At 35.3% G+C, this 20,143-nt stretch overlaps 1 protein-coding gene across 1 annotated transcript; it reads left to right on the forward strand.

Annotated features, from left to right (window-relative positions):
• Positions 1-4,774: 4,774 nt before the first annotated feature.
• LOC135207509 (immunoglobulin-binding protein 1-like) lies at positions 4,775-8,374 on the forward strand. The gene is made up of 3 exons (XM_064239329.1): positions 4,775-4,906; positions 6,359-6,472; positions 8,087-8,374. Exons 1-3 carry the CDS (start codon positions 4,815-4,817, stop codon positions 8,295-8,297), a joined length of 417 nt encoding a protein of 138 aa, XP_064095399.1. The 5' UTR covers positions 4,775-4,814; the 3' UTR covers positions 8,298-8,374.
• The last annotated feature ends 11,769 nt before the right edge of the window (positions 8,375-20,143 follow it).

The raw sequence follows: 20,143 nt of genomic DNA on the forward strand, positions 1-20,143 counted from the left end.
CTAGGGATACTCGGCTATGGGTTCTTGCCAGCATAGTATGGCTAGTAAGAGAACTAAAACCCTCTATTCCTGACTCAACGCTTTCAGATAGAGGTTTCCGTCATCCAGGCAGGGTACTTACGTTTTCATCTACAGATAATGGTTTAAACGTTTGCCTACAGAGTCTTTGGGATGCGATGAGGGCGTCGAAATGCTTCCCAGAAGGTATTCAGAGGGATACAATAAAGAGCTAGAAATCAGGAGTCCATACCCAATTTGCAGCTCGGAATCTCCTTCGACTTCCAAACTCCTTACCCATTCCTTCGGACAAGGATAGGAAGATTCCGCAACAAGGAACCTCATCAACATGTAAGAAGAGATCTCGTTAGCAACAGAAGTACTCAGGAAGGATCCCCTCCTGAGGAAGACTCTTATCTCTCGTACTGTAGATATTCCTATCGTCTAATGGATGTAGCTGAACCTACAATCACCTCCCCCTGCCGGAGAGGCCAAAAGCTCAAAGTGGAAGAATTTCTTCCACCCCTTCTCCAGTCTCCTGATAAACTATTGTGGATGTTCAGGACTTTCGGACAATGTAGCGCCAACTAGGCGCCAAATGCCAAAACAGGCGTAAAAACGCCAGAGGCAGACAGTTCCAAGGAACACTGTCATTGTCTGAGAGAAGAAAGAGGGTCTCCAACCTAGCGCAGGTGCGCTAGAGGCGAACAAATCGGACAGATAAGAGCGTCCGATTGTGGACATCACCAGACATCCTCGAGACTCACCAAGCCTCGAAGTCAAGCAAGTGGGGAGGAGCCAGCCAGGCTCCAGGACACCAAAAGAGCCAGTCTGGAGCCAGGCGCAAAGCTACTTCCAGGCGCAAGGCGCCAGCCAGGAGTCAGGCGAAAAGCGCCTTACAGGCGCTAGGTGCCAACCAGGCGTCAAGCGCGAGGCGCCAGCTAGGCGCAAGGGACAGGCAGGCGCAATGCGCCAGCCAGGCGAGAGGCGTCAGCCAGGCACGAGACGCCACCCACGCGGGAGGCGCCAGCCAGGCGCGAAGGCACCAGCCAGGCTCTATCCAGAACAGATCCATTTCAAAGAAAGCCCTGGTCTTCTTTGAAACAAGTGTGATCACTAAAGCACTTCGTGAGTAACTGATGATTCCTTCACTTTGTGAGAATTAAAGTGCATGAAGTGCGAGCTTTTATAAATCCTTGTTCTTTCATAACAATATGTCATGAGGACATATTAGCTGTCACGGGAGATGCAACTCTGTGTTGACTTCCCATTACATGAAGGAGGTCAAGTTGACCTACGAGAGATCCTTCTCTCTTGGTTTATACGTGTCTACAGATACGTTGCTGGGATGGGAGCCGACACTGATCCTTAACTAGTGAGTTAAATTTTATTTTAACATAGTGTTTTTTCTTTGGGTTGTTTGAAAGGAGTTTGGGGATAACTCTTTTTGAATAAGCACAAACCCTCATGTTAGGATCAGGTGATCGGGTTCGGTGTTGTGCTCCTTAATTATGCCACTAGGCATAGGTGTATTGTCATGTAAGTGGATAAGACCCATGACAAAAGACCATTAGATTCTGTCGAAGTAAGTGGAATAAGACCCCCATTGACAAAAGACATTAGATTCTGTCGAGTAAGTGGATAAGACCCCATGACAGATCTACAAGAACTCTTAGCAATAGGTCACATCCTCGCTTAGGCTCTTGAGACGAAGCAGACTCCTAGCAATAGCTAGAAAGTCAACCCTTCGTCTAAACACATAGGAAACCAAGGTTTTATTTATTTATTACCTACAACGTATGTTGGTTACGTGTCTATTCAGTAATTAGCTGTCTCTTACTCTCCTCCAATGGTGGAATCAGCTATGTATATATCTGAAAGGTAAGTTGAATGTATAAAAATGATATTGTTATGATACAATAAAGTTTTATACTTACTGGCAGATATATACAATTAATCGCCCACCCAACCTCCCCTCAGGAGACAAGTGGAAGAGAAAATCTGATAGAAAACGGGAATGGTTCCTATTCCTGCCACCAGCAGCAGACAAGTAGATCACCTGACCTACCTGTAGGGCGTGCAGCGAAATTCGAATTTCTGTCGGGAAGACGGAGTCAATAGCTATGTATATATATCTGGCCAGGTAAGTATGTATAAACTTTATTGTATCATAACAATATCATCTTTGCGATTACGTCCGTGTCTATCAGTAGCTTTGTATGCAGTGAGGCTGATGGAGGAGAGATGCGCAATACCCACAATTCACGAGATAGGAATCGGGTTTCAACAAATTAACGCCAAGTGTACAGCCAATGAGCGCCAAGGAAATTGAATGCTGATCCTGGATTGGCTGTTTTGCAGACGACAGATAATAATGTCGAGTATCATTTCGTCTGGGCACTGCTCTAAATCTTATCACGGCGTCATAAGATTTGTTTATCTGTGGAAAGTTGGGTTGGGTGAAGCATCTTTTAAGAAAAACAAATTATGTTATTGAACTTTTGCTGTGTTTACATTAATGTTTTACAGGACTGTAGTATTTGAAAATTAATAAAAAAAATTTTCATCATAAAAAATGTATTCAGTCACAAAAATATACTTAGTACATGTGCATGAAAATTATGCGTACTGCAGACGTAAACACGTACCCTGCTATTCCCGTTGTCTGACGTATTTTAGATATACTCTGCATACTTATAGTATCTTACTAAAACACTTTATGTATGTATGTACTATATTTAGAAATCATCAAAACAAAACATTTCATAAAATGTACAGTATGCCCAGATACGGTATACGTATACTATGGACTAAGAATATTCTATAAAATGTCCTCTAAACATTCTGCTTCTCCTAAGGCTGCTTACGAAAAGCCTAAGTGTCAAAGGCCCTTACAGTTAGTGACATGAGGAAAAAATAGACATGATTGTTATGTTAAGAGAGGGCAAAAGTCATGGAGAAGTAGTAGGCTATTACCATGCGACTTAAAGTACAGTCACCTGCATTGAGAACGAGTATAAACGGTAAATACTCAAGGAGGTCATTCTTGGAGAAGAACTCACCGCCCTCTTTACCATCAGCCTACCAAGGGACCAGGACTTTGAAGATTTTGTGGTCTGCATAATATGATTAGGGAAGTTAGGCAGATACAGACAATGGTCAAGACATGGGATAAGAATGAAGAAAGGGCCACAAATTTTATCAATACTGTTAGTGAACTAGTGAAGCCCTATCATAACACCTTCGTGAGAATGTGCAAGTACATACCTCCATATTACGCAGCCTATCGAAATCCTTGACAAGGCACCTCCTGAAGAAGGTGAAGAGGCACCCTCAGAGATGTAATTCCTCTTCTACTTTGTTGTGCAGTCTATCTTCATTGTCATTTCATCAGACTGCACAACTAATATCAATATCATCATCTATAATTAACATTCCTCACCAGTAAGTACCCGTATGATTTAATATTATTATTATAATATTTAATGTCACATATCATACAGTAAATGATATGAAAATACAGAATATTGCTGAACGAAAAAATTCACATCCGCGAATATTTTTAGATAGGTTCCACAGAAAAATCCGTAAATGGGAGAGTCCACAATTCTTGAGAGTGTGAATATGGGGGTGGTCCACTGTAATGGCTGTGATGTTAGCCTTTTGCTTCCTTCTTACAAAAATGATACAAAATTAATGTCAATGCTAAAAAGTTAAGATACTGCATACCAACATTGACACACACACACACACACACCACACACACACACACACACACACACACACACACACACACACACACACACACACATATATATATATATATTATATGTGTGTATGTGTGTGTATCTTTCTGAATGTTGGTATGCAGTATCTTAACTTTTTAGCATTAACATTAATTTTGTATTCATTTTTGTCATGCATTCGGTCATTTTGCAAGTTGTCAGTGTGGGTTCTGAAATATGCTATGTACATGATTAAATTTCTTGAAAATGTGATATATTTTTAAAGCCAGATATACGGCAAAGTTTACTTACAACTTAGTTTTGAGAATAAACATATATCTTGGAAGTTGTGAGTATGTGTTTTGTTCCTGATATTGTATTGTTTGGGATCCATGTTGTGGTTTACTTTTTATTGTCTCTATGAATTTGAGGCACACCTCAGTGGCATGGTTGGTATGGTGTTTGCGTCCCACTTCAGTGGTCGCGGGGGTTTTTGATTCTCGGCCATTCCATTGAGGGAGTGAGAGATGTGTATTTCTAGGTGATAGAAGTTCACTCTCGACTTGGTTTCGGAAGTCACGTAAAGCCGTTGGTCCCGTTGCTGAATAACCACTGGTTCCATGCAACGTAAAAACACCATAGTACAAACAAATCTATGAATTTGAATTACTTTCATTGCTTACAGGAACTGCAGATGATGGCAAAACAGCGAGAGGTAAAAATTAGGAGGTTTAAAGAGAAGAAAGCTACTGGAGATAGACTAATGGAACTCAAAAAAGTACTTGCCAATCCTAGTTTGAATGAAGAAGATGACAACGAAAATACTACATTACCTTGGGTGAAAAAATTTAATATATGACTGGTAAGTTGTCATATAATAAATTAAATTCAGCATAGTTAACATTGAAATTGGGACTTCATAAAATATATATTTTACATGAAATTCAGTGCTACATGTTCATCAGTCTTGTTAAACTACATTATATGGAACTGTTGTGCATCACACTATTGAAAAGCTCATAACATTTTTACCATTCCTTGATGGTAATATTTGCTGTATTTTCCAGCTTAGAAGAATTGGAAAGTATTGAAATGGAGAAGAAAATGTTAGTAGATATGGCAGCTTTAAGAATGAAAGGAGTCTATCCAGAAAAAGAAGCTCCACCAAAGCCAAAACCTTTAAAGTAAGTAACTTCTATTTTGAGACTTTTAGGTGATTTTTTTTCTTGTGCCAGGGCATGTTTCTTTATGTCAGTTGAAAAGCATGCTGTAAGAATTTATTCTTTCTTGCTATCTCTCTGATTCGCTATTGTCATTATATTGCCATTTATCCAAAAGTGATTGCTCTACTTATAGTGGATAATTGGAAGGCATATGTGTTTTTTTTTTTTTTTAAGCTTTGATCATTTTTATCTATCAGGCGGTAGCTGTAGAGGGATATCTTGGTGCTGGATGTTGCTGCAAAGTCCTTGGTGCTCTGATCAACCAATACAAGTTTAATATAACCACTTTCCTGATTGTACCTGTAGTACTTTTACTTCCTTCCCAGTCACTGTATTCCGGATTGTACCATTACTTTTACTTCCTAGTTACTGTAAGCTTAATTTTCATATACTACTGATTTTCAGTCCTAACCTCTCCATTCCACTCTTCCGTCTATCAAAACATTTCTTGCTCCTCTTCTTTTGATTTGCAACATTTCTGTTACCTCTTCCTTGAATTCTGCTGTTAGTATTAAGTTTTCTGTAGAAATCAGCTCCTTGCAAGCCTTTATAGTTTCTTTCGTTACTACGATAAACAGCCTTGATGGACGCCAACATTCAACTAAGAAGATTCCATTACACTTGCCACTAACTTCATTCAAGATCTAGTGTTGTATAGTAATGTCGCTAGCTTTGCCAGCCTTTCTGGAACTCTTTCTCTTCACATGGTACTTTTCCTGCAAATTACCTCATGTTGAGCCATTTCATCCTTGACCACTGTGCCTACTTCATTTTGTCTAGCTTACCACCATTCCCCCAGAATTTATATTTCTCTGTATTATTACTGATAAATTTTGTGGCGGCTCCTGCATACCACAAATGTTTATGTTTTCCATCATTTCCCTGTTTTTTCCACATATAGAGTGCTCTTATTTATTGAACTTACCATAGTTTTATCTTCTCTGGAGGTTATTTAAAATCCCAGGCTACTTCACTCATTTTGAGTTCAGTAACCCACAGTACCTAGAGTAGGGGGTTATTAATCAGACCGGCATGCCAGTTGTGGAAGAGCAGACATTTTAGAATCTTCAGTGCTTCTGTTCATCTAATTGCTTGATCAAGAAATTGCAATTTATTAGATAAGATGTCTCCGATACTAAACCCATTAGACAAACCTCATGGAGTTGAAAATTTGGGCTTGGTCTGGTTAAACTATTAAATATTTGAGCAAACTACTTGCGAAAAACTTATTTGATGCTATTATGTGATAGATACTGATGCTTTGAGCTACGTACTTCAAAACATTTTTTAGAAATATCAATTACTTCATTGCACCTATTCTTTAGCTTTTTTTTTTTTTTTAAAGTGCTTTATTCTACTGTATTGAAAACCCTAATTTAGGTTTTTTTAAATTACTACAATCTTTCCTTGCAGGCCCATCCTCATTACAAGAGATGCTGCACAGAAAAATGTATTTGGATTAGGCTATCCAAGTATGCCAACTATCACTATAGAAGAATTTTATGATCAGAGAGTAAGAGATGGCTGGTAAGTTAAATTACTTTGGTTGTACATTACTATTTGAGCGTTGATTTTGTATGCCATTGGTCCTTTGGAGCAGTTCTTGGGCATTAAGATGAAAATAAAAGGAAGATATTGTGTTCATACATATATGTGCATTATAGCTATAGCTGGTATTTCTGAATCTACTGCTGTAAATGATGTGTAATTCTCCATTGTTCTAGTAATTAGTCACATTTTGATTTGATCTTTTACAAAGACTGAGTTTTTGATTGGTTGCACTATTTATCCATTAATCTACATATATATACTTTGGAGTTCCTTTATATTAGCTATATCGTAATCCTATAGTATGTCCTTATTCCTTCGGAGGTTTCCTTATTTCATTTATCATAGGAGTGTTGTTTTGTTTCATAGTAGTAGTAATCAGTATTGTTGGGAAACATTCCTCTCAACCATTATTTTAAGCCTTTTTAAGGAGCTTTAACTAGAAATAATGTTATGCATGTCTGTGTCTGTAGAGTTCATGCATGACACAACATTTGCTGGGTATTAACATCAAATACCACTTTGCCTTGATTTTGTTATATACTTGTCAGCCTTGTGTTGAGAAGCCAGCCTAACAGGCTTTTTCTTATACTACTGATTTTCAGTCCTAAATTTGTTGCTGCTTTGGCTTCTGGCCCTAGTCTTCTTGGCCTACTTTGAAAGGTGACTGCCTTATCAAGATTTACCGTTTGAGCTATCAGGGGGAACTAGCTTCTACAGAGGTCCTGCGTCAACTTTCTAGTTTTAGTTGGTTCAGGGTCTCGCTTCTTGAGACCGAACCTTCTGCAGTGCCCCAAGTAAGGATATTCTCTTTCCATGGAAATCTGCAACGTTTACAGATATAGGTTATATTTTTTATTTCTTGGATCATCAATGCTGAACTTCCTCCATTCAGTCTTCTGCAATGGTCATTGGTTGCACAGACAGTAGATGTCACGCTTCAGGCTTAGTCTGGCTAAAACGCCTGCACTTGTGTTCAGTTAGTTTAGCCAGCTGCTGGTAATTTTTCAAGCTCTGTAAAATGTCAGATGGCCTCGTAAGCTCTCTAGTCCTAGCAAAAGCAGTGAATTTCTCCTGGAGGAATCATACTTCTGCAAGTTTCATCCACACCTTCAGCCACTGCTTTGTACATTAGGTTTTCTAGCTTAGGTTCAGTGGGGGAAGTTTTTTGGAAACTATTGTGTTCGATGTGATGCAGAAGCAGGAATAGTCAGAACTTTAACCGCTGTATCTGAGCTTCTGACGTCACAACGGGCAAAGCTCGACCATGTGGACGGGGCCTTAGATTCTTGTGCTGCCATGCCACTCTTCAGCTCCTTTTCCAGGATGGCCTCAATCACTGGAACAATCGTGCCTTTCCTAAGTTTTTACTAAAGTATATAATCCGTTGCTAGAATTTGTAAAGGTTTAATGGCTCCCAAAGTTGGGCTTGGCCTTGGTTCTACACTGCATCTTTAGTTGACCCTATAATTCCTTGTTGGATGTACAACTTTTTTTTTTTTCACAGAATTTGAATGCAATATTGCTTCCTGTCATAGATGATCTTCACAATGAAATATTGTACAATAATAATGGTACTTTTAATTATTATAGGTTTCCTGATCCCAGTCAGAGACAAAAATCACTACAAGATCGTGCAAGTCAAAATCCTGAAAAAATTAAGGAAGAAGAAGAAAAAGAGGAGGCTGAAAAGGAAGAGGCTGAAGAAAGAGATGATCCTGAAAAATTGGCCAGAGAAAGAGAGAGAGATGAGTGGCGTGACACCCACAGAAGGGGCTGGGGCAATACATACAATAGAAGTTAAACTCCTAATTCTTTTATAATTTTTTTGGTATATCGATTATCACCTTGAAACTGGTAAATAAAGGGTAGGATAGCTTTTGGAATAGTTTTTGTAACAGTTTTACCTATCCCCCATCAGCATATAAAAATTCATATACTTCATCAAAATGTGTAATCTGTATATTTAGTTCTGTGAGCTTGTTATTTTCATGGGAACAGCAAAGATAAATACATAATGATAATGGGTCCCTGGTCACAGTATGACTGTTAGTTAACTCTGTGAAAATATAGTAAACTCACTCACCCACAATTATTTTTACAAAATGCAAAACAGTAAACACTAAAGAACACACTACATTGTACTGAATACTGCCCTTTGTCCCATATTTCCTTTTTGTTGACCTCTACACTCTTCAGATCTCAATTTTCACCTAAATTCTGCAACCAACCATATTGCACCTAATCTAATTCTTGGAAACAGCGGCTTAGACTATATTCCTCAAAAGGGTAACTACACTATTTGAAAATTTACCCACCTCACTTCTTTAACCCTTAAACGCCGAAGCGGTAAAAAAAAAAATGTCTCCCGTGTGCCGGAGGTGTTTCAGAGTGAGCGAGGAAGCGGAAAAAATATTTTTTTCAAAAAATCACAGAGCGCTTAGTTTTCAAGATTAAGAGTTCATTTTTGGCTCCTTTTTTTGTCATTGGCTAAAGTTTAGTATGCAACCATCAAAACTGAAAAAAATTATCATTATCATATATAAATAATGCGATATATGATAGCGCAAAAACAAAATTTCATATATAATTGTATTCAAATCGCGCTGTGTGCAAAATGGTTAAAGGTAACAAGTTACATTTTTTTCGTTGTAATATATAACACATTGTAAAACGATAAAAGCAACACAGAGAAAATATATCACAAAATATTGCATGAATTCATAACGCGTGGACGTAAAATATTTTTTTCAAAAATTCACCATAAATCTAAATATTGTCCTAGAGACTTCCAATTTCTTTCAAAATGAAGACAAATGATTGAATATTACTATACTGTAAGAGTATTAGCTTACAAATGCAGTTTTCGACCATATCTGACGAGTTAAGTTGACCGAATGTCTATTTTTTTATATATATATATATATATATATGCAATTTATTTCGGAAATAAGAAAAGCTACAACCTTCAAATATTTTTCGTTTTATTCTACATGAAATTGCGCACATTTTCATATATAAAACTCTATGAAATGCCTAATATGAAATGGAGCAAATATTCCGAGAATGGAGCGTACAAATTTCGGAGATTTGTGGCGGAAAATCACGCGCGGAGGGAAGAAATTTTTTTTTTTTTTTAAATTCACCATAAATCTAAATATTGTGCTACAGACTTCAAATTTGTTTCAAGATGAAGATAAATGACTGAATATTACTAGACTCTAGGAGTTTTAGCTTACAATTGCGTTTTTCTACCATTTCAGCAGAGTCAAAGTTGACCGGAATGACGTGGTTTTTTTTTTCTATTTATCGTGATTTATATGCAAATATTTCAAAAATGAGAAAAGCTACAACCTTCAATTATTTTCTGTTGTATTCTACATGAAATTGCGCACATTTTCATATATAAAACTTTATGTATCGGCTAATTTAAAATGGTGCAAACATTACCACAATCGCATGTATGATTTTTTCGGAAGAGTTACCACGCGGACGTAAAGAAAATTTTATTTTTTTCATAAATTCACCATAAATCGAAATATTGTGCTAGAAACTTCCAATTTGTTGCAAAATGAAGGTAAATGCTTGAATATTACTAGAATATAAGCGTTTTAGCTTACAATTGCGTTTTTCGACCATTTCGGTAGAGTCAAAGTTGACCGAAGGTTGAAAATTTGTCACATTAATATGAAAATATTTCAAAATTGATAAAAGCTACAACCATGGGTTGTTTTGAAGTTGTATGTGCATGAAATTGCGCACATTTCCATATAAAACTTTATGTAACGGCTAATTTAAAATGGTGCAAACATACCACAATCGCATGTATGATTTTTTTCGGAAGAGTTACCGCGCGGACATAAGGAAAAAGTTTTTTCATAAATTCACCATAAATCGAAATATTGTGCTAGAGACTTTCAATTAGTTGCAAAATCAAGGTAAATGATTGAATATTACTAAAATGTAAGAGTTTTAGCTTACAATTGCGTTTTTTTGTTTTACCATTCGGTAGAGTCAAAGTTGACCGAAGGTTGAAATTTGGAAAGGCACTTATCGTTATTTATATAAAAATATCTCAAAAACTGATAAAAGCTATAATCATGAAATTTTTTTGTTTGTATTCTACATAAAATGTGCAAATTTTCATATACCTATAATACTCCATGTAACGGCTATTTAAAATGGTACAAAAATTATGTCAAAGTGACAAAATTTTTAATTTCCGAGATTTGCACAGATACTTTTTAGTGCGGCAAGAAAGAAAATCCTTGCGCTTCCGCGCCTGCGTAACGATTGTAAACAAAACAACACCTCGATCCATGAACTCCCAGCATCCCCCATGGCGCGTGATTCAAAAGTTTTTGGCTGGTAGGCCTATAAGTATTTTTCCGCGAATTTAAAAAAAAAAATTTTTTGAGTCGACGTATGGTACGTCCATTCGGCATACGGGAGACATTTTGACCCGACGTTTAATACGTCCATTCGGCGTTTAAGGGTTAATATCACGAAAAGCTTTGGCTTCCAATAATACACAAATCACTTAAGCACAACAATGCAAGCCAAGTTCTAGCCATTTTCTACCATGGATAAAATGTCTTGACAAGTCAACAAGCTGCTTTCAATTCTTCAAATGAGCTTGCTTGGTAAATCGGACTGCTCAGCAGTGCATCAATTTGTCTGACCAAACATTAGATTGTATAATGTCTCACAACCAAGAGGTTTTGCCTAGTATACACAGTTGTGCTTCAAGGAAACTTTTCAGTTTTGAAAGGGAACATCTGTATAAATTTGTATAAAAAATGAGAATTAACATAACACAAATATGACAAGAGATACATAATGAGACTAGCATCAAAGGAGGTTAAGAGTTGACCAGAATATGACATCACATAGAATGAAAAGGACCGGAAGAATTTGGAAAAAGTGTAAACAGCAATAAAAGGTGATGCACAGAAAATGAAAAGGCATCATTTATAAATATAAATAGCAACCCTCCATTATTACAAGGTAAATATGCTGTAGTCCTTGGATACCAAAAATTCTTGTCACTTAAACCTTACCTGTAAGTGAGCTCTAATAAAACAAATGGTATAGAAATTCAATTTAAATTGCTATTAACAATAAAAATAATTGAAAAATATACAGTGGCCAATTATGTCCACGTAAATAAGAATGAGGAATGGTATGAAACTTTGGTCTTCAATTTTTTCAATGGTACATTTTTTCACAAAATACACTCAAGATATTACAATTCATGGCAGGGAGCTGACTAAATTACAATGAAAATAACAAACTAAAAATGAGACATTGACAAAGGCCATACCTGTGCTATACATACAGAATAAGCATAAATTCTCAATGAGAAGATACCAGGAACCGGGATACTGAATGAACTGCAGAAGTAACAAGACCTACGATTTGTAATGATCCCCCCCACAAAAAAAGAAAAAAAATGACTGTTTAATTTCAAGAATTACCTTCCTTCAAACTTTATGTAAATTTACCTAATGAAAAAAGTCTCTCATTGTAAATTAGAATACAGCTGACCCTCAAATTTTATGGGTTTTGGGTTTGCACATTTGATTATAATACAAGAATTTTCATCTATAATTAAATACATGTTTTGGAGTTCTATGGTGATCTGTATAAATCTGGAAAAGACTCAAGTAGGCTATAAATGCAAAGAAAATTACAATAGCTTAGTAGGCCATAAATGTATAAAATGTACATACATCTTTGCCTATTTTACCATTCAAATTAAGTGCGATATGCACAAATTAATTATAAGTAAAAACCATAAAAAATGACTGCAGCTGAGGAAAATGCAAACAGGGTAAAGCTGCAAAGGATGCACAAATAATTCAAAATGTAGAATAAACTGTAAATTATGTTGCAATATTTAAAATATTTTTCATTTGAATACTTGTACAACCTGATGAAAAATTGTAAGATTTTAAAGTTATAATTCTGGAAAGAACTGCAGGTCTGCAAGATTTCTAGGTGGATGTCAGCACTTTTGACTGCTTCCGGTCTCATTCACAAGAAGTGATTAGTAGTTTTTTGTAATCTTCATGTAATTTATCTGGGAACTTGAATTCAAACAATGATCCAAAGAATAAAACTTATACCACAAGAAAAGACTGAATTGTTAGATTTTCTGTTCTGTGGACTAATGTGGTTGTTACATCTATGAACCTGCTATACGATACACATTCTTTAACCCTCAAAGGCAGTCCTACCCCCTGACAGGATCATTGGGAGGGGAAACATGTTGGCACCAGAGACCACACATGGTGATGCAGGCTCAGCCACCCAGCTATGTTCAGTGTCCCACTGGTCTTCTGAAGGAAAGTAATCTGCAGTTGCAAAAGCATTCATAAAATCCTAGGGATAATAAAGGCAAAGCACTCCCACCCTACAATCTCCCCAAGGAATATTATCAATACTGTCTGCGAAATAACTAAGGATCGTAGTGATAAGGTGTTATTGCAGAAGGCGCTTTACGCCATCCTACTGTCATAATTTCATTACAAAGTGTCCACTACATATAATTTAGGTCTGAAAATCATAGTTTAATGTCAAAGAAAGTTGACAGTCATAAAAAAATTGCGTAGTGGATATATTAATTTTTTTTGTATCAAAAATTACCCTTTTTCACATAGTCTTCCAGAGGTGACCCTCCGGAGCTAGAAGTGTGTGGCACCTACAGAACATGGCCACGGGACAATAAAAGAACCTTATAAAATATTTTTTCTTAATTCTTAATAGTGGAATAATAATAAATAAACTTAAGTTGTATTAAAAAATAATAATTTTTTTGTGAATTTCTTTGGTCAATTTTACTATTTTTCCTTTTCTGCACAATTACTTAAATTAGTGCTTAAAATGAAAGAAGAGCAGCTGCTCTTTCAATTCATGCCCATAAAAATCATTAAAAACTATTACAACCATTTCTTTTGATTTTTCAAAAAAGGAGTCCGTCAGATGTATCGAATGCTTTGCAAGGTGCTAAAAAAACGAATGCCTTAAAGGGTTAAAAATATTTTTAAACCTAGAAAACTGCGAGTATAAGATTCAATTATATTAGGTGGCATATTAGAGTAAAACGCAGGCATTCAAAGTATTTAAAAACTGTACAATACAGTAATAAAAATTCTGTACCAGCTGAGACTACTTATTAGTGCACTTGAGGCAGTTTAATGCGCACAGCGCATAAACTGTACCACCTTATTTTTTCATCAATTTTTCTAGACAAAACTGAGATGTGTATTCATGACTGAAGCATCTTCAATGCTGGGAAATTTGGTATAATAAATTTACATGCTTATAAATTTATTCACTAATTCTATTGCTTATACTGTACTATGTTAATTTTGTTTTTACTGTATTTTGTTATGTGTGTGTGCATATTTCACTTGAATTATATTAATCATTAGGAATTCTGATTTATGCTAAAACTACAAGTAACACCTCAACTTAACAGATCTCCTCTGTACTTTGCTACATAACAGGACCATGTTTCATTTTGGATGCTACCTTCTTAACATGATACAGGTTGGGATAATTCTCTTTAATCTAATATTAAAAAGTAAAGTACACTTTAGGCTACAGAGTAATTGGAATTAATGTCAGCATGGGTCTTTGTTACTTATCAGAAAGCCAGACTCCAGAAGAATCTGACAAGTTGAAGGGCTATTGCAGTGTAATATAAATGCATACATATTATAAAAAAAAAGCATCACAGGTCAACTTTACACTAACAGAAATATATTGTTGTTTACAAGTATAAAAACAACCAGTTTTGCCTTTTATTCTTGGTTATGCCGAATACTTTTGCAACTGAATTAAGGAAAAATATTTGTTCACAATGGAATACAATATGGTTAAAATTCTGACAATAATTAGAAGTCTTATGGCGTCATTACCTTTTTTATCTTTTTCAGGAATCTAACACCTGAATTACTAAGTTCTAATTCTTCACTTCTCATCGATCTACCTTCATTAACATCCAGTACTCTGTGTTCACTGTCACAACTAATATTGCTGTTTTCTGCATTAATACTAGAGTTTGCCGAGTCCTCCAAAATACTCTTAACTCTGTTATAAAAATTTTCCCCTGCACCAGAATCATCACTTGACACATTATATAATGAATGGCTACTTGACACTTCTGAGCTATGAGCAGGTGATTCCAATTCTATGGTATTTTTACTATGGATATCTTGAGATTGATTTTTGGAAGTATTCTTCCTCCCTGTTGACCATGATACCTCAGTTGCACTTGTCTCACTTGATGCCCCCGGTGTTGAAGAACTTCCCCCCTTAGGCACTAAGGCACCTTTACGACCAGTCCCCTTTAATCTGTAGTGAACTGCATCTGTAGTAGCCACCAGAGAACTTGCTCCATCTTCTGGCCTTAGCAACTTTTTTTCTCCACTGTCTCTAACATCCTCACCGCTGTTGAAATCATTGTCAGTTATCTGAAGTTTCTCACACTTTCTCAATGGAGTGGATGTGATTGTGAAAACATTATCTTCATTTGAGGAGTATTGGGCTTGTGAGGAATGCCCAGTGTCCACTGAAGTATTGTTATGAAATGTTTGAGAAACAACCTGAGATAACTGACGAGCAATAAGCTTTTCTAGCTGGGACTCTATTATTGTAGAAGACATCATTAGCAAAGGCTGTATTCCTGCCTGAAATAAAAAAGAATAAATGTAGGTAAATTTTGGCAAGAAAAAAAACCTTAAAAATAAAAATAAAAGAATTATCTACGTAGGGGAGACCTCATAAATTGTTACTAATATCTAGAATCCCAAGTAGTAAGCTAATGGCTTATTTTATATGTTGTTCAGTTCATAATTTGTAAATTTCACATGACATCTCAAGGTTGAGGTAAAACAAGAACAACTTGATATAAATTATTATTAGAATCATATATCATGAACAATGAAACATGAAAGAAACACATAAAAAAGATACTGATAAATACTTTCAACAACAAAAGTCACACTGTCACAAATTTAGCTCATTAGGCAATATCATAAGACAACATAATGTCAAAGACACAGCAATTAATCCCAAAAATATATGAACACCTGTAACCTAAGCAAATAATAATGTATACAATATTCCAACAGAGGGTTTCCAACAGAGGGTATTTTCACTTGTTTATCTTTAGTATACACAAGTAAAGCTAGCACCAAGAATGTCAAACCCTATTAACCCTTAAACGCCAAAGCGGTATTTAAAAAATCGTCTCCCGTATGCTGGCAGCGTTCACCAGTGAGCGCCGAAGTGGAAAAAATGTTTTTTTCAAAAATTCATTGCCTGAAGTTTAGTATGCAACCATCAGAAATGAAAAAAATATCATTATCATATGTAAATATTGGGATATATGACAGCACGGAAAAAAATTTCATATATAATTTTATACAAATCGCTGTGAGCAATGGTTAAAGCTAACGAGTTAATTTTTTTTTTTTTCCGTTGTATTGTACACTAAATTGCAATCATTTTGGTATATAACACATTGTAAAACAATCAAAGCAACATAGAGAAAATATTATCACAAAATGATGCATGAATTTGTAACGCGCGGACGTAAAAAAACCAGTTTTCAAAAATTCACCATAAATCAAAATATTTTGCTAGACTTCTCGTAAGTGATGTAGCTTACAATTGCAGTTTTCGACCATTTCGGTCAAGTTAAAGTTGACCGAAGGACAAATTTTTTCTATTTATCGTTATTTATATGAAAATATTTCAAAACTGATAAAAGCTATAACCATAGGTTGTTTTTAGTTAGTTGTATTCTACATGAAATTGCGCACATTTTCATATATAAAACTTTATGTAACGGCTAATTTAAAATGGTGCAAACATTACAACAATCGGACGAAAAAATTTATGATTTTTTCAGAAGTTACCACGCGGACGTAAAGAAAAACAATTAATTCATAAATTCACCATAAATCAAAAATATGTGCTAGAGACTTCCAATTTGTTGCAAAATAAAGGTAAATGATTGAATATTAATAGAATGTAATAGTTATAGCTTACAATTGCGTTTTTTCAACCATTTCAATCAAGTCAAAGTTGACCGAAGGTTGAAATTTTGGCACTTATCGTTATTTATATGAAAATATTTCAAAACTGATAAAAGCTACAACCATGGGTTATTTTTAGATGTATTCTACATGAAATTGCGCACATTTCCATATATAAAAACTTTATGTGACGGCTAATTTAAAAGGTGGGGCAAACATTACGACAATCGGACAAAAAAATTTTTGATCTTTTTGGAAGAGTTACCGCGCGGATGTAAGGAAAAAGTTTTTTCATAAAATCACATAAATTGAAATATTGTGCTAGAGACTTGCAAAATGAAGGTAAATGATTGAATATTACTAGAATATAAGAGTTTTAGCTTACAATTACATTTTTTGACCATTTCGGTAGTCAAAGTTGACCAAAGGTTGAAATTTTGGCACATCGTTAATTTATATGAAAATATTTCAAACCTGATTACAGCTACAACCATGAGTTGTTTTAGTTGTATTTTACATGAAATTGCGCACATTTTCATATATAATACTCCATGTAACGGCTAATATAAAATGGTGCAAAAATTATTCAATTGACAAAATAATTTCTGAGATGTGTCGCTGATACTTTTTAGTGCGAGAAGAAAGAAATTTGCGCTTGCGCGCCTGGGTAACAATTGTAAACAAAACAACGCCTTGATCCATGAGCTCCCAGCATCCTCCAAGGCGCGTGATTGAAAAGTTTTCGCCTAGTAGGCCTATAACTATTTTTCCACGTTTTTAAAAAAAATTTTTTATATCGACGTACCATACGTCCAATTGGCACCCAACAGACAACTTATATCAACGTTTAATAAGTCCAATCGGCGTTAAAGGGTTAAGCAATGCAACAATGAAATGTACAGCAGTTAATCCTTAGAAAATCATCACAAAAATAATGATGCACACATATGACATTAAAATACATAACTTACAGTACTATTCCACTTCAGTAAGTAGTAAAGTGAAGCTTTTGGTTACCACAGCCAAAGAATACTCAAACCTTGGGTAACTTACATTGTGCATCTGACAGAGAATATAGGAAACTGTTCAACACCATGGAATATGAAGAGCAGTGCTACTCCTCAAGGCTAACAAATACAAAGTGAAAAATGAGAAAAAAACTGTTACCTGTATAACAAACAAACATTTATTGTATGATATACATAAAAGATAAATTTTTACATAATACTATACATATTCACAAGATTATATATACATTTAAAAATAAAGATGCATTAAAACACATAAGTAATAATTTACATTAATATTAAATGAGAAACAATCTACACATTTATAAAGATACATACCAGCCTAATAATTAGGTACTGTCCACAAAGGAACTAGTATTAGGCCAATTTAAATTCCATAGCTACATCACCTAAACATTACCATGCTCCTAAAATCACATCCCAAATATTAAGAAATTATCTAAAATGTCTCATTTTCAATCATCAGACAGTTCCCAGCAAATTCCACCATATATGAAATTCTTTAAGTACCATCTTCAATTAAAACACTTTATAGATTAATTAGAGGTAAATTGTACATTTCCCTTCAAGGCTAAATAAATACTTTGGGAAAAATCTTAAAAGCATAGAAACATGTGGTTCCAATCTTAAAAGCAATCTTCCATTAGAACTGAAAGTGACAACAATATATATTGTTAGAAATATATAACCACTACAATATTAAGAATAAGACTGTTTATTCCTACGGGTTGAATAATAAATAATACTAGTAATAATAAATAATACTAGTTTCACAGCCAAAGAAAATTAAACTTGTGTATATAAAGATATATAACTGTAAAAACACAATCAACAGAACAAGTCATACAAGAAACTTATTTGAGTTTGAAAAATTGTAACAAGATATTCCATGCAGTTTTGACTAAGGGTAATGGTAGGATGAGAGAAGAGGGAAACCAAGAAATGTAAATGTGTTAAAGATAAGGAAAATACCTAAAGTGCCTATGGAAGCCAAGTGGATTGAAGAGAAGAAGAAAGGGTAAAAATGTGGAGATAAACATATGGGGTAAAATGGTCAGTGTGTATTCTTCAAGTATGGAGCAGTGTTTTGAGATGGCTTGGTCATGTGGAAAGCATGGAGGACAATAGGTTAGTTGTTTAACTTTTATATGTTAAAATGTATGAGAGGAAAATTTTGAATACTGGACAGAAGGTCTGAACAAAGTATTGGAAGAGAAGAGCCTCAGCATCCAGGATGTGCTACTCTGCATGAACAATAGAGGTGAATGGGTGCAGTGTATGTGTAGGGTGTTTGCTTCCCTGCTGATCAGCAGCTGATGTTAAGGAAGTCTTCTGTAAAAAGGGTTCATCCACAGTTGAAGTAGGAATGTAACAGTAACGGTTGCGTTGTTGTTCTCTGGAACTAACCTGCAAAGGAAAGAGTCTATAGTTGGGAGAAAATATAGTATAAATATGAATTTGAACATATGTGTATCATTCAAAACAACATCGAAAGCTGTGGAATCTACCAATAAATATAAAGAAAACCATGCAGCCCTGGTAACTTTATGTTAGCTACCTTTAATTTCAGTACTCATTTTTCAACACTAACTCATAATGATCTTAATAGGAAACATAAAATTACAATATGATTGCTTTCATTAACATCAAATTTGTTACTCAGTTGAAATTCTATATGTAATTGAATAAAAAGTTTATCAAATCCAATAATAAGATATGTCAAAACATCATAGCTATCCCTATGAGTACTAATTATAGATTTAATAAAGATAATTTATATTAAAATTCTGTATATAGATACATCTTGAGATTTAGTGTCTAAAAAATTTATATATTACTTATTTGATGTTTTCTATAGACCCAGAGTCCTTGAAATCACTCAACACTAGAGGGGCTAATTTTTAGACATATTATTGTAATATGATATTGTTAAGATACAATAAAGTTTTGTACATACTTACCTGGCAGATATATACTTAGCTATAGACTCGGTCGTCCCCGACAGAATTTCAAAACTCGCGGCACACGCGACAGGTAGGTCAGGTGATCCACCATTCCCGCCGCTGGGTGCGGGATCCGGAACCATTCCCATTTTCTAAGACAGAATTTCTCTTCCACCTGTCTCCTGAGGGGAGGATGGGTGGGCCATTAATCGTATATATCTGCCAGGTAAGTATGTACAAAACTTTATTGTATCTTAACAATAGCATTTTTGTACATGAAAACTTACCCAGCATATATACTTAGCTGATTGGCACCCTTGGTGGGGGGGGTAAGAGACAGCTAAACAAAAAGATAATACTTTATACTAAATACATTAAAACAGGGAAAAAACAACATATGTTCTTGGATATAATAATCCATGGTTCCTACCTGATTGGCTGAAGACTTCATGACTACTGTCTCTGAGTCTGCCTGCCTCAAGAGTCCCAGCGAGGTATGAACCTATGGCTGAATAACTCTTTGGATCGTGTCAATGGGGGCTAGCCCGCTTACCGCGACAGAGCCTACTCTGGATCCGTACCAATGGGGGCTGACCCACTTACATGGTTAGAGCCTTTACCTTTGTCATA

This window comes from Macrobrachium nipponense, chromosome 32 (genome assembly GCF_015104395.2).
Source record: "Macrobrachium nipponense isolate FS-2020 chromosome 32, ASM1510439v2, whole genome shotgun sequence".
Classification (NCBI taxonomy): domain Eukaryota; kingdom Metazoa; phylum Arthropoda; class Malacostraca; order Decapoda; family Palaemonidae; genus Macrobrachium; species Macrobrachium nipponense.